The following is a 12,635-nucleotide window of genomic DNA, read 5'->3' on the forward strand; positions in this document are numbered from 1 at the left end:
GTGCCTCTGAGCAAGTCCAGAGTTTCCTCTACTGTGTTCGTAAATGTGGCATCTGATCTTTTAAGGACACCGAGATAGTTGGTTGGTGTCTTGGAGAGTATTTTGTGAATTTTCGCTCCTTTATGAGTTTGAGCAATCTCTTCATAGAACCTTCTCCACGACCTTCTTTTTGCCTTCCTGATTTGTTTATTATATACAGTCAACGCTCTACCATACCTTTCCCACTCATTCGGTGTGGTCGAGCTATGGCCTGATTGTAAGCGGGCATAAATGCATTTTAGTTTTGGTAGGGCGTCGTAATTTTTAAACATTGGGATCTTACACAAGTCTAACCACTCAATGTACAATAGGAAACTCATAAAATAGGTATACTTAACTCATATATGTAGTATGCCGTATTTTAGTGTACTATGTAATTATTTTTTAATATAAAATAGGGTAGTCTGAAAACCAGCGCTAGGCCCTCTGCTTGGCATATGCTGAGATTGGAGCCCATTGCCCAATCATCAGGTATTAAATGTCGAAGTACCTATCTTTCTAATTAATTTGTATTTAGTATTTAAGGTTATTATATTGTACTTTGTTGATAAGGTTTTTTTTTGTGGCAATAAATATTTTCTTCTTCTTTTTCTTCTTCTTTTGTTATTTAGACTTAAGAACTAACGACGTGTACCTTTTATAAACTCTGTAACAATCCTTCTATCTTTCCATTATTTTATATATATACATAACTTTAAGATATTTATATATTTGGTTTACTTGACATCGATGACGACGCGACTCTTTCAACTCGATTACAAGAAAAAAACAGTGATCGCTCGTAACATGGACCATCTAAGCGTTCCCTTGGATATATTTTTAGTTAAGGAGGAATCGGGTTGATGTCGTCGCCTGCCATAAGTCTCGCTGAGAGCCTCCGGGTCGCGTCAACTGCATAACCTATTTGACGCGCGGAGAGCAAGGTGAGTGTTGCAGAATATTTAGAGCAAGTCTTATATACATAGTAATTTTTTTTATAATATATAATATAATTGTTAAGACATAATTCTAACAAGATATTTGTTTTGTAAATCTTTGTTTAAACAAAAAAATACATCACTATGTATTTTTATGCCTTTCGTAACGAAGTTTTTAATACAATACATATTATACAAAATAATTCAGTGCATTTTTTTACTGTAGGTAATCATTACCCACCGATGTAATTATTTATTTATTTCATCTTTATTGCACAATACATGAAGGTACAAATGGCGGACTTAATGCCTTAAGGCATTCTCTACCAGTCAACCAATGGGTTAAACTAGAAAGATTAAGTAGGTGCAGTGTCTTTTAAAGTAAATAAATTAAATTGTAATTCATTGAAATTATAAACCTTTTCAATGTTTTTATATAAATTGAACTGATCTTAAACTTCGTATGCATAAATAAATCTGAGTTGTCAAGTCGATACTCAAGTTTCAATTTTGGAATGGTATTCATATAAGGAATTATTAGAGCTCCGCTCACTTTGGTCTTGCAAATCGGATAAATAGGTTTTTTTTTTTTTTAATTTTATAATGTGTAAAATAATGTTTATCTAGTGTAATAACTGTGAGTTTAATTACAAACGATAGCAAACTATAAAGCGCTTGTACAAACTCGATTTTATTGGCACAAGATTCATTGCACTTTGTGTAAGAACGTCAATTCATTTCGTGGTTTAGGTTTGAGTAGTGTTTGCGTCACTTTCATTTGCCATATAGAGAAAAGAGATGCAATACGAATGTTGAGAATATTTCGATATACGGCGATAAGGTATAAATAGGTGCTGTATTGGTGGTTGTAGATATGAGTGCTGCATTGGTGCTTATTGAATTCCCTGGCGGCGATGCTTAAAAATTTAATATAGAGAAGCAAGAACAATACGGTATTATGTTCATTTTTTTTTGTTTATAATATCTTCTTGGATATCGAATGTAAACGATGAGTGACACATGAATGATCCGATATCCGATGTATTTTAGAACATGGGAAATAACGAACTAAATTTCTAAAATATAAGATTTTTAGTTAATCAATATTTTTCTTGTGATGAGGCAAACAAGCACATGAAATGCCTGGTAAGCAAGTATCATCGTCCATGGACACAAGTACGTTGCTGGCCCTTAAGATGGGAGTACGCTCTTTTCTTAAAGGTTTGAATGTCGTAGTCTATTTACTGTAACACCACGCACAATCATGGAATTGATAGACATCATACTATAGAGAACGATTAGAGTCAGACCAAGATAAGTTGGCAGCAATTTAGATAGCCCAGCCTGTGCACAGCCAGTTTGACGTTCAAAATAACACTTGCACCGTCTGGGCTGCCAAAATTGCTGCCAACTTATCTTGGTCTGACTCTAAACATATCATACAAGCTTTTTACTGCGATGATGTTAACGCCGTTAACGGACAGTTTCGTGCAACCGGCCCTTCTCAACACGTTCAAACTTGTTCTTAAATGACCATCGGCAACTTTTGTATGGAGCCTGGCCAAACACCAACAGAAATAAGAGTTAGGTCATCAGAATAGGTACCTATTTTTCAATGTACTTCATTTCGTTATTTGTGCACTAGGCGGAATTCCATTGCAGAACTGAGATATTTGTATTTTAGTAAAAAATATCGTCACCCTTATTACCTAGGCAATAGGGTCCAAGTTAGTAAATTAATTGCTGCAGGGTAGATGTTCGCGCATCGGTGCCCAACGGTGAACTATATTTTCTTGGTAATAAGGGTGATGACATTTTGACTAAAATACAAATATCTCAGTTCTGCAATGGATTTCCGCTTAGTGCCTATAAAAGGAAATGAAATACATAGAAATACCTATCTAATGACCTAATTTTCAACTCTGTTGGTTTTTGGCCCAATTTTGCCCAACGTTTGGTTGCTCAATAAGTAAAATTGCCGCGCGATTAGGTAAAAAAACTTCGTTGAGTAATGAACACATTCACTGCCAAGAACACGTATGTGTGTTCATTTTGAACTGGAAACGGGGCGCCCGACATCGAAAGTGTAACGCAGCGGCTTACGTTAGCGAATAACTCGCGAATGCGACGCGGCGCGGTGCGGCGCCCCAACAGCATTCGCGTTTACAACAAGATCGCCCACGTAGGACACTTCCATAGGTATCAAAGGATTGAATTCACCCGCGCCGTGCCGCGCCGCGCTGCGTTACTGCTCGCGTAAGCCGCTGCGTTAATGTATTTATCACAATGAACTCATAATAGCCTTAAGTGCCATTGATCGCCTGGCGCTTAAGTGTTTTTAAGCCAATGTTCTCCATTTTCAATATTTTCCAAAAAGCGAAACTACAAAAAATCTATCTAATTGCCAAACCTGCTCACTAAATTTCACAAGAATTGCTAAAGAATGTGACCCGTAGAGGAGATCATCCAAATATACGAAATAGGGTTTGCAATCCGGATCCGAAATGAATAAAATTATCCGGATCTGGATCCGGATACACCGATCTTCTCATAGATTTCAGATTCCTCGTGCAAACCCTAATACGAAAGCATTTTGCCTAATTCGCTAACGCTCGGTATATTATTACATATGTTATTTTTCTAAACCGATGTTTGGAATAACTATATTATTCCAAGGCTATTGTGTCCAGGGCTAGATTATCAATTAGCGATACACATATACGTATACGTTTTCAAGTATTACTAGGGTATTAAATTGCATACGTCCGTCAATCAAAATTCAGAAAGTTTATTACGCAGCTAATATAATTTAGCTAAAACATTTAGGGGTTGCAATATGCCCCGGGCACTCGACACCCTCTACTTCGGTTTAATAAAATTGTTTGCTCGTTCATTGGATTATACAATTAATTTGTAATATGTGATTTATTGTTACAAATCGGAAGGGTGAGCAGTATATATGTACATATATATCTAAAATTGTGTAATTTTAAGGGGTTGTATGTATTGCATAGCAACAAACCGAAATGATATTCAGATTTTAAATTTTTTACTTGAATTGTTGAAACGACTTTCACGCCAATTCGAGTTTTAGTTCACCATCTTTTTAAAATTAGGTCTTTAGTCCAGTGGGACTATTTCGCCGGTATCAATGTATTAGGAGCTTTAAATACGACTTAAATTGTATGGTTAATAAAAACAAGTGAAAGGTGATTTTATTAGCTCTTGCAAAGCGATAGCTGGACTTTACAAGTAGCACGTGGACTACCGGCCGTTGACTCCAAAATGGTGGTTAAACGCGTTTCAATATGAATTCTCTATTCACCGCACACTACCACATTAGTTTACTGTATAATAAGCTATAGATATTACACTTTAAATAATATTAATGAGCAAAAAACAAAGGATTTAATCACGAGGCGTGACTATCAAGATGGCGCTCGAACCGGAAGCCAAGTTTTAGTTATTAGATCTCATTGCAATATGATACTGATATTATACTGATCACTAACAGTGTCAAAAATACGTTTTTGGTTGAAGGTTGACATAAATGCCCAATTCAGCAGGTCCTTCTGTCAGATATCTGTTAAATATCAGGCTAATACTCAAGTCATATCTAAAAAAAGTCGAAGTGACATTGATTGCCCGAATCGCAGCTACTTCTAGTATCAAAAGGAGATGGAACCATCTTATATCGGAATAATGTCAATCCATGTTAGATCAGTATCATATTATATTGCTGGAATTTTATTGGCCTGTTTGTTGTGATACGTAGTGCGCATACGCGGAAATGATCTTATGATATCAAAAACAAGTTAAGTTCATAAAATCTCTATCATTTTAAGATCTAAGTATAATGATTCCAAATTTCCACTGAAATAATTTATTAGGTCTGTCGGGTTTTCTTTTTTTTTATTAAATTGAGATTGATTAATATTGGGAAGTATTCGTATGAATATATATATCTAATCAAACTTGTTAAATCGGTCGTAAACATAACAAAATAACTTTATTTGACGGTATTTACTTCATTGACAGAAACAACCTCAAACTTATCCTCTACAAAGTACGCAAAGGAAGTTCGTGAAACTTTCACAATATATTCGTACTTTTGTTTACGAGTTGCACAACGCATTGTTCAAGTTTCTAAATTCTTGAGTAATTTCGTGAACTTGTTTTAAAATACGACTAAAAGAATGTCGGGAATACTTTAATTACGTAATTTGAAGTTAAACTTGATCTAAAATAAGTAAGAAAAAAGTTTCTACCCCTAACTCAAAACCTAACTTATTCTATATACAGGCCGTCCCAAGACAGGACATCAAGGGAAAGTACCTTAAATATCGTAGATAGGATATTTTGCTGAAAGAAGATTTTATTTTATTTTTAAAAGTAAGTAATATTGCATTCAAAGAATTTCTAAAAAAAAATTGAAAATTGCTTACTTTTTCTGGGAATTAAACCGAATCTTGAAATTTTAATCAAAAATGTTACTCTATTCATTTCTTTTGCGATATCATATTTCTGAGACAACTTATTTTTTATGCATTCTTTCTATTGGCATCATAAAAATACACGATGTTTTTTTTTCACATTTGTGTCGGTTCGATTTCCAGACAAAGTAACTTATTTTTTTTTAAATGTTTGAATGCAGTATTACTTAGTTTTCAAAGTAAAATAAAGTCTCCTTTTAGCAAAATATCCTATGTCTTATATTTAAGATACTTTCCCTTGATGTCCCATAGTCTTGGGACGCCCTGTATAACAAAAAAAAACTTATTCTTATTTTAATATTTCGAATGCTATCAAACATTAAAATTCGAGATAAATAAAATATGAGATGCACAAAAATTTGCCACTAAATAGTCCGTCTGCGTAATACCAGTGACATGTAAATAATACAGAGTAAATAAAGATGCATAGGAGCATGCTAACAAGACTCATGAATGCCTAAAAGCGATGTCGTAAATGTTATGATACAAAGTTAGCCATTCTGCTTAAAGTTTAAATTCAACTGGCAAGTAGGTACGGCTATAGCCATAACCGCCGTCGAACGTGTTAAGGGATTGAAATCCAATAAAAGTGATAATTAGTAAGTAAGATCATATATAGTAATCATTATAGAATGCAAGTTTGTATCCAGTCCAGGGTGCTTAGCCAAGATGACAAATGTTGATAGAAAACGCCAATCGGAACTTAAATAATACATGGAAATTGTCACGTCACTTTTCGTAGCATCCGTCATCCTATTTTATTTTTCTTTTCGTTTTGCTGATGGAGAGTAGCTATCTATGTGTATGAAAAGTGTCCACCAATAAACCTTAAATAGTCAGCGCCACAACATCGCGAACAAATTTTTGACTTTGATAAAAAAAAAAACAAATCACTGACAGCGCACTTCCCTCTCTCAATAACGTCTGAGTTCATGGCATGTCCTTGTGCTCTCAGATATGATGGGTGCCAGGTCTTCTCATGTAACTTGTGACCATAACTTACGACCCGATTCGAACTTTTAGATTTGTCAACAATTTCCTAAAGATACGATATGGATTGGATGTCAGTGTCAAAGGTGTGGTTTTTGTTTCAAGAATTTTTTTGAAGTTTGAATCGGGCCGAAAGACTACTGTTGCAATGAAATAAACTAGAGTGTATGAGAAGTCAAGAAATAGTCACTGCCTACAATTTTGAAAGCGTAAAGGTCGTTACACTCTCCTTACTCTCTGTCTTAGTACTTGCGGAGTTAGCTTTGTACCCACATTTAACACTTAGAGAATAAAAACACCCTTTGTCGTATTTCAGATCAAAACATATCTTTATGCCATCATCCATATGAATTCAGCTTTCTGTTCAAATATTCAAAACGTTTGAGCAACAAACATCCAAATATGCAATATTTTACAATAATAGTATGCAAATTGTTTAAATTTGTAGTCTTTCTCACTAACTAGTCTCTGCTTAAAGGATCGTCGTAAATCAGTCCCGTGTCTAGGCAAAAGATAGTTGATCCAGGACAACTTTCTAACCTTGCGCGTCTTACCGCTTGCTGTTTACTAATGCCAGAATTAGTAGTCTGTATCATTGACTAGTCTCTGGTTAAAGAATCGTCGTAAATCAGGCCCGTGTCTAGGCAATAAGTAGTTGGTTCAGGTCAACTTCCTAACCTTGTGCGTCTTACTTCTTGCTATCTATTTTACTCATGTTCTCTGGTAGAAGAACATTTGTTATGTCCTTAGAATTTAGGTAAAATTTGTCATTTCTTCATTGTGTATTATGTTTAACCATATCTGTCTAAAATCTTCGGTTTTCTTCAAGTTTTTTTAAATATATTTTTACTAAATACGAGTGCTGGGTTAATGAAATGAAAATCCTATTAATAACCAGAGTAGTTAATAACCTCCGCCCACACCAATAATTTATAAAAAAATAAACATTAAAAAAATACTTTGTCGTGTAATTTTAGATTTGATTTTGAATTCCCATATTTGATTTTATTTGATAAATGTTTCCGTCGCGTACAGACACAGACACTCATAATATAGAACTCATATAAAAAAAATATGATACATCTAGGGCCGAAATCCAGAGCCCTCCCTTTCCAGAGCACTTCCCTAAATGTCGAGATAGTTTGTAAGGAAAAATTACCGCAATCGTATCCTTTTAAGCACAAATTAGTGAAACATCCTATATTTATTTATTTATTTAAAATGTTGATCAGACAAAAAGAACCATATTACAAATACCTTTTAAACTAACATATACAAATATAACATTTATAAACTTTAAACACTATTTAGGCGACAGAACGGCATGGCTGCGTTGAAACATCTGCTTTATTGACTAATATTTTATATCAACTTTATCTTACGTCGAGTATCTATACTCAAAATGCTATCACCAGTGCGTTGAACATCAAGGAATAGACTAACGAAGAACTAATTGCCTCGAAAATCAAGTTTAGAAAATAATTTAGACCAAATTTGATTAAACAACGGATTTAATTACGCTCGGTCTAGTGACTTAACATTAACTGGGTAAAGGTGTGGCTCCATTAATAGCGGAACAAAAACTAGAACAGGTTTAAGGAAGTAAAAGGATTGTAGTGTTCAGACAGAAAATTAGACTTTAAAGAGCCCATTTACTGTACAGGAAAAACGCATAACACAACCCTAGTCCCTAACTAATACTAAGAAAGGTTTTAAGCCTAACGTCCGGGCGTTGCATTCAGATTTTATAAGTAACTAGGTTAAATTCAATGATGGGATTTATAATACGCACAACATTTGACAGTTTATGAACAAAAGCAGTGTAAGTAGAAAGTACCGTTGGCTGGTAGACTTAAGATAAATTTTATTTATTCCGTATTGACCAATCGTAATACTAAATTTTAATCTATGGCTATACAACATTGTATAACCGAATGATCGCATGCGCTAACTCCTGTCGTCAAGCGCTGATAATATTCTGCTGACCAACGCATATAGTAAATCAATATTATGTTTCAAAATTCTGTATACATTGTCATTAATTTTATTGAGATTTAATCCTCAATGTTCCAAGCCGAGATTCGATTCCGCAAACATCGGGTTAAAAGTCGTACAACAACCCTTCTAAATATTGGTTGCTATTTAATTATAGCCCGTCGTCACTTTCCAAATTATAATAAAATATCATAATAAAAGTTTTTTTACTATCACTTACCCAGTGATGCCAAAACCGTGGCGCTGTATATTTTCATAAATGACAATCTTCTCCGACTCGGAGAAGGTAGATCCGATGAAAACACCGACTTTTTTCCCTCGGATTTGCTCTGGGTTGATTCCTGTAAATAACAAATATACATTAAAGTCGAAGTACTCGTAATTTGTTTCAAGTTGATAATAGTTCTGGAAGACCTGCATATTTTGTCCTTCAAGTAGTCTTACAGTGACAGTAAATTTCTAAGAGATGGCCGTAAGCTATGGTATCCACGTAAAATTAACGGTCATAAATTATTTAAATCGAATTCACGCTAATCGCCATCACACAACACACGCCTTATGTTTGCTTATAAACTGTTGATTATTAAAGCATTCACTTATGTGCTTCTAGCTTATGCCATAGATTAAATTACAAGTTATCTTGTTACTAATGCTGCTTGCTAAGGAAAGGACAGGAGACGTTGATTCTATCTCACTCTTACTTTAACAGTTTCACCGTGATGATGTGATGATCTCACATTAGACATCGATATATCAAATTTTATCACTTCATCAATTTCTTATACTCAAGAAAAGTTGATACACACTCAAAAACGTTTATATAAAAAACTTTCACCGCCATTATAAATTTAAAATTCTTGTTTGTCTATTATTTTTAATTCAATTCATTCTATTTTCAACACCAGGCTTAGTTTTGTTTTAATTCATTAAAGTGAACACACTCTGATATGCATTACCGACCCAAAAGTTGACCTCTTGACTTCCAGGTAGCCGTAAAACTTCATCATTATTTAATGATCCCATGCGATGCACTTAACGATCACCATTTATAAGTATTCCGCATAAATTATTCACTATGCATTGATTATTTTATATTCAACTCAAACAAATAGCAGCATAAGGTGATCACACATTTTCAAATGCTTCCTTATCCTTAGTAGATAGTAATATAATGGTAACCTAACCTCTTTCAAACGAAAAAATCCCAAATCGGTACAGCTCTCTTCGAAAATCGGGAAACAAATATAAAAAAAACAGCTCCATCAAAATCAAGTCTCCATTTGAAGTCAGTTAAAAATGTATATTTACCAGAATCAAATATGGCTGAATACGCATGCTCCAAAAGCTTTCTGCTCATCGGCTCCATGGCGCATGCCTGCTTATAGTGCACCCTGAAGAACTGCGCGTCGAACTTGCCCATGCCAGAGACCTTGCCCAGGTGCTTGGGTACTTCGGGGTGATTGAACACCCAGCGTTGGTCATCGTCTGTCACCATGTCCACCTGGGAAAAAGCTTTAGTTAAATAAGACACTAGTTTTAAAGCGCTGGTGGCCTAGCGGTAAGAGCGTGCGACTTGCAATCCGGAGGTCGCGGATTCAAACCGCGGCTCGGATGTACCGATGAGTTTTTCGTAACTTATGTACGAAATATCATTTGATATTTACCAGTCGCGTTTCGGTGAAGGAAAACATCGTGAGGAAACCGGACTAATCCCAACAAGGCTAAGTTTACCCTCTGGGTTGGAAGGTCAGATGGCAGTCGCTTTCGTAGAAACTAGTGCCTACGCCAAATCTTGGGATTAGTTGTCAAGCAGACCCCAGACTCCCATGAGCCGTGGCAAAATGTCGGGACAACGCGAGGAAGAACAAGGAGATACCTACTAGTTTTTGTGGCTTTAGGTACTTTTTAACACAATTAGGTAGCAACGTTTTGGGTGGTAATAAAAAGTAAGATATCATGGTCATTTTACGTTCGTAGGTACCTTCATTATATCAAATTGAGCACTGCTGAAAGGGTGGCGAGAACTAGTTCAAATTATGCCTTTAAAGTTTAATGCATGATAGCAAGTGAAATTCATCAGTGTATGTATGTAGCTATTATAACTTGAAACTTCAAACTAGCATTTAAATATCAGTGCATCTAGCCACAAGACATGCAAATAAAATTACTTTTCATTGCACAGAAAAACATATTAATACAGAAAAAACATCGTTTGTAGCCCAGCATAAAACCCTGTCTTTTTATTAAATGTTTGTCTTCCTGTAAATTATTTTTTCCATACATTCATTTGGATCAAACCATTTTAGAAAGTCCTAAAAAAATCTGGTATATACTGTATCATAAACCACCATCACGTTAACCTTTATACTTAGGTAGACCCTATTAAGGCCGTTTTGACTTTTTATATCGGTATTTTAAAAGCCAATGGCATTAAGCATTAAGGGGAGAGTCGGCTATACTGTACCACCGGTAAAATAGTACCACCTCTAGTTTTCCCATTAAACAACCTCGTTTATTAACACATACGGCACCAAACAATAGTACAATAGAATTACACTCAACAATCTGATTAGACACGGCACACTGCTAGAAACGAACTCAAGATATAAAAAGTATGATTTTCGTCGAACTTGAACTAATTTTTGATGTGGATTTATAACAACATAACTTATAATCTGGATAACTTATAATCTAGTGAAAAACACGTAATCACTACAAATATAAACGGATTTATAGCGTAAATTAAAAAAAAATCTAATTGGTATAATTTTATTTTAATACTGATTAAAAATAGGTAGTCGTTTAAATCGTACTATATTATTATAGCCTACTGGCATAGGTACAATTTAAACGACCAAGTATTTTTGAGTCGTATCAGTACGATTTCAGGCAAAAAATATTTGTTATTTAAACCCATAATAAACTATAAGCTTGTAAAATGCTTCATCGATATAATTTGAATGGTACAATTTAACCAACTTAGGAGAGAACCAGTTTTTAGGAGTTATTCAAGTTATAAAGCCCCGGGTCCGGGCCAAGGCATCCGACATTTCGTTTTAATAGAAGGTATCACGTGATCACCGGTCTCCTGTCATAAAAAATTATGTCTCGGTTGCCTCGGCCCGGGTCCGGGCTTATAGCGTGAGACATAATTAAATCGTACCGATGGCAGTATTTAAAAAAAAAATGCATTTTGTCATGGTAATTTTATCCCAGAACGATCATTTTCATAATAGATATAGCCAACATACTGAACTTTTATAAGCACGTTTAAACACATTTTCAACTACTTTCACAAACAAATATATCTACGTTTAAGTAAGAACTGATACGGTATAACCGTCTCTCCCCTAATCACTATAAATATTCAAGTACTCACCTTATTATAAAGATTTTCCATAAACTCCTGCACACTATCAGACTTCGGAAAAATCCCAGACATCCCACTGATGACCACTTCGTCCCCCGACAACGCGCGGGGCGCGGGGACGGGGCGCTCCACAACCGTCTCTTGAGGTGTCGGTGCCATGATCCTATTGGTTCGTTCCCGTAGAGCCAACTGTCACCGATAGCAGCAGTGGCTGGAATTAAAAGCAATTATAGCGGGCACTATTTATAAAGTCATGCAGTTGATGACGGGGACAGTATTTTAAAAAACTGCGGGTTCCGTATACAGAAAAAATGGGTTTAACCGTTACTCGTACTCGTCTTTCAAAGTAATTATGCTACTTTTATAATTATTGCTATAAAAAACGTTTAAAATTCTCGAATTTTTTAGTAATTCATTTGAATGCCGGAAAAATATTCCCAACTTAACCATTTTTTATTCGATTTAAAGTAGTAGGAGATAAACATTTCAAGTTATATAACCCTTACTCTCCCAGATAACGCAATAATTTGTGGAACATATTTTTTTAAACTGACGGGAAATAATGTACAATTTTTTTTATGTAGGTATATTTTTGGGACAAATTTTAACGTTGAAAATTCGTAGCTACTATAGTTAATTTTCATGTGCCGCATAACCAAATATGCAAAAAACGTGTTTGGTTGAAGAAATGTAACCTGTTATACCTGCAATCAGAATATTGGATTTATTGGGTTATACCTGCAATCAGAATATTGGATTTATTGTTTTTTTTTTTTTTTTTTGTAATTTGTAAGTTTATATTCAACAAAACCCAATTCTATGTTATATGGA

General features: G+C 34.8%; 1 protein-coding gene across 1 annotated transcript in view; it reads right to left on the reverse strand.

The window, feature by feature from the left end:
• LOC133525599 (fatty acid synthase-like) overlaps window positions 1-12,247 on the reverse strand; it is a 53,223-nt gene extending 40,976 nt beyond the window's left edge. Inside the window, exons 1-3 of the mRNA XM_061861909.1 lie at window positions 11,814-12,247; window positions 9,743-9,935; window positions 8,655-8,775 (exon numbers count right to left, since the gene is read on the reverse strand). Coding sequence (XP_061717893.1) covers window positions 8,655-8,775; window positions 9,743-9,935; window positions 11,814-11,963 — 464 coding nt within the window. The 5' untranslated portion in view covers window positions 11,964-12,247. The remainder of the gene's footprint in view (window positions 1-8,654; window positions 8,776-9,742; window positions 9,936-11,813) is intronic.
• Window positions 12,248-12,635: the final 388 nt, after the last annotated feature.

The sequence above is a fragment of the Cydia pomonella genome, chromosome 15, assembly GCF_033807575.1.
Source record: "Cydia pomonella isolate Wapato2018A chromosome 15, ilCydPomo1, whole genome shotgun sequence".
NCBI classification, from domain to species: Eukaryota; Metazoa; Arthropoda; class Insecta; order Lepidoptera; family Tortricidae; genus Cydia; species Cydia pomonella.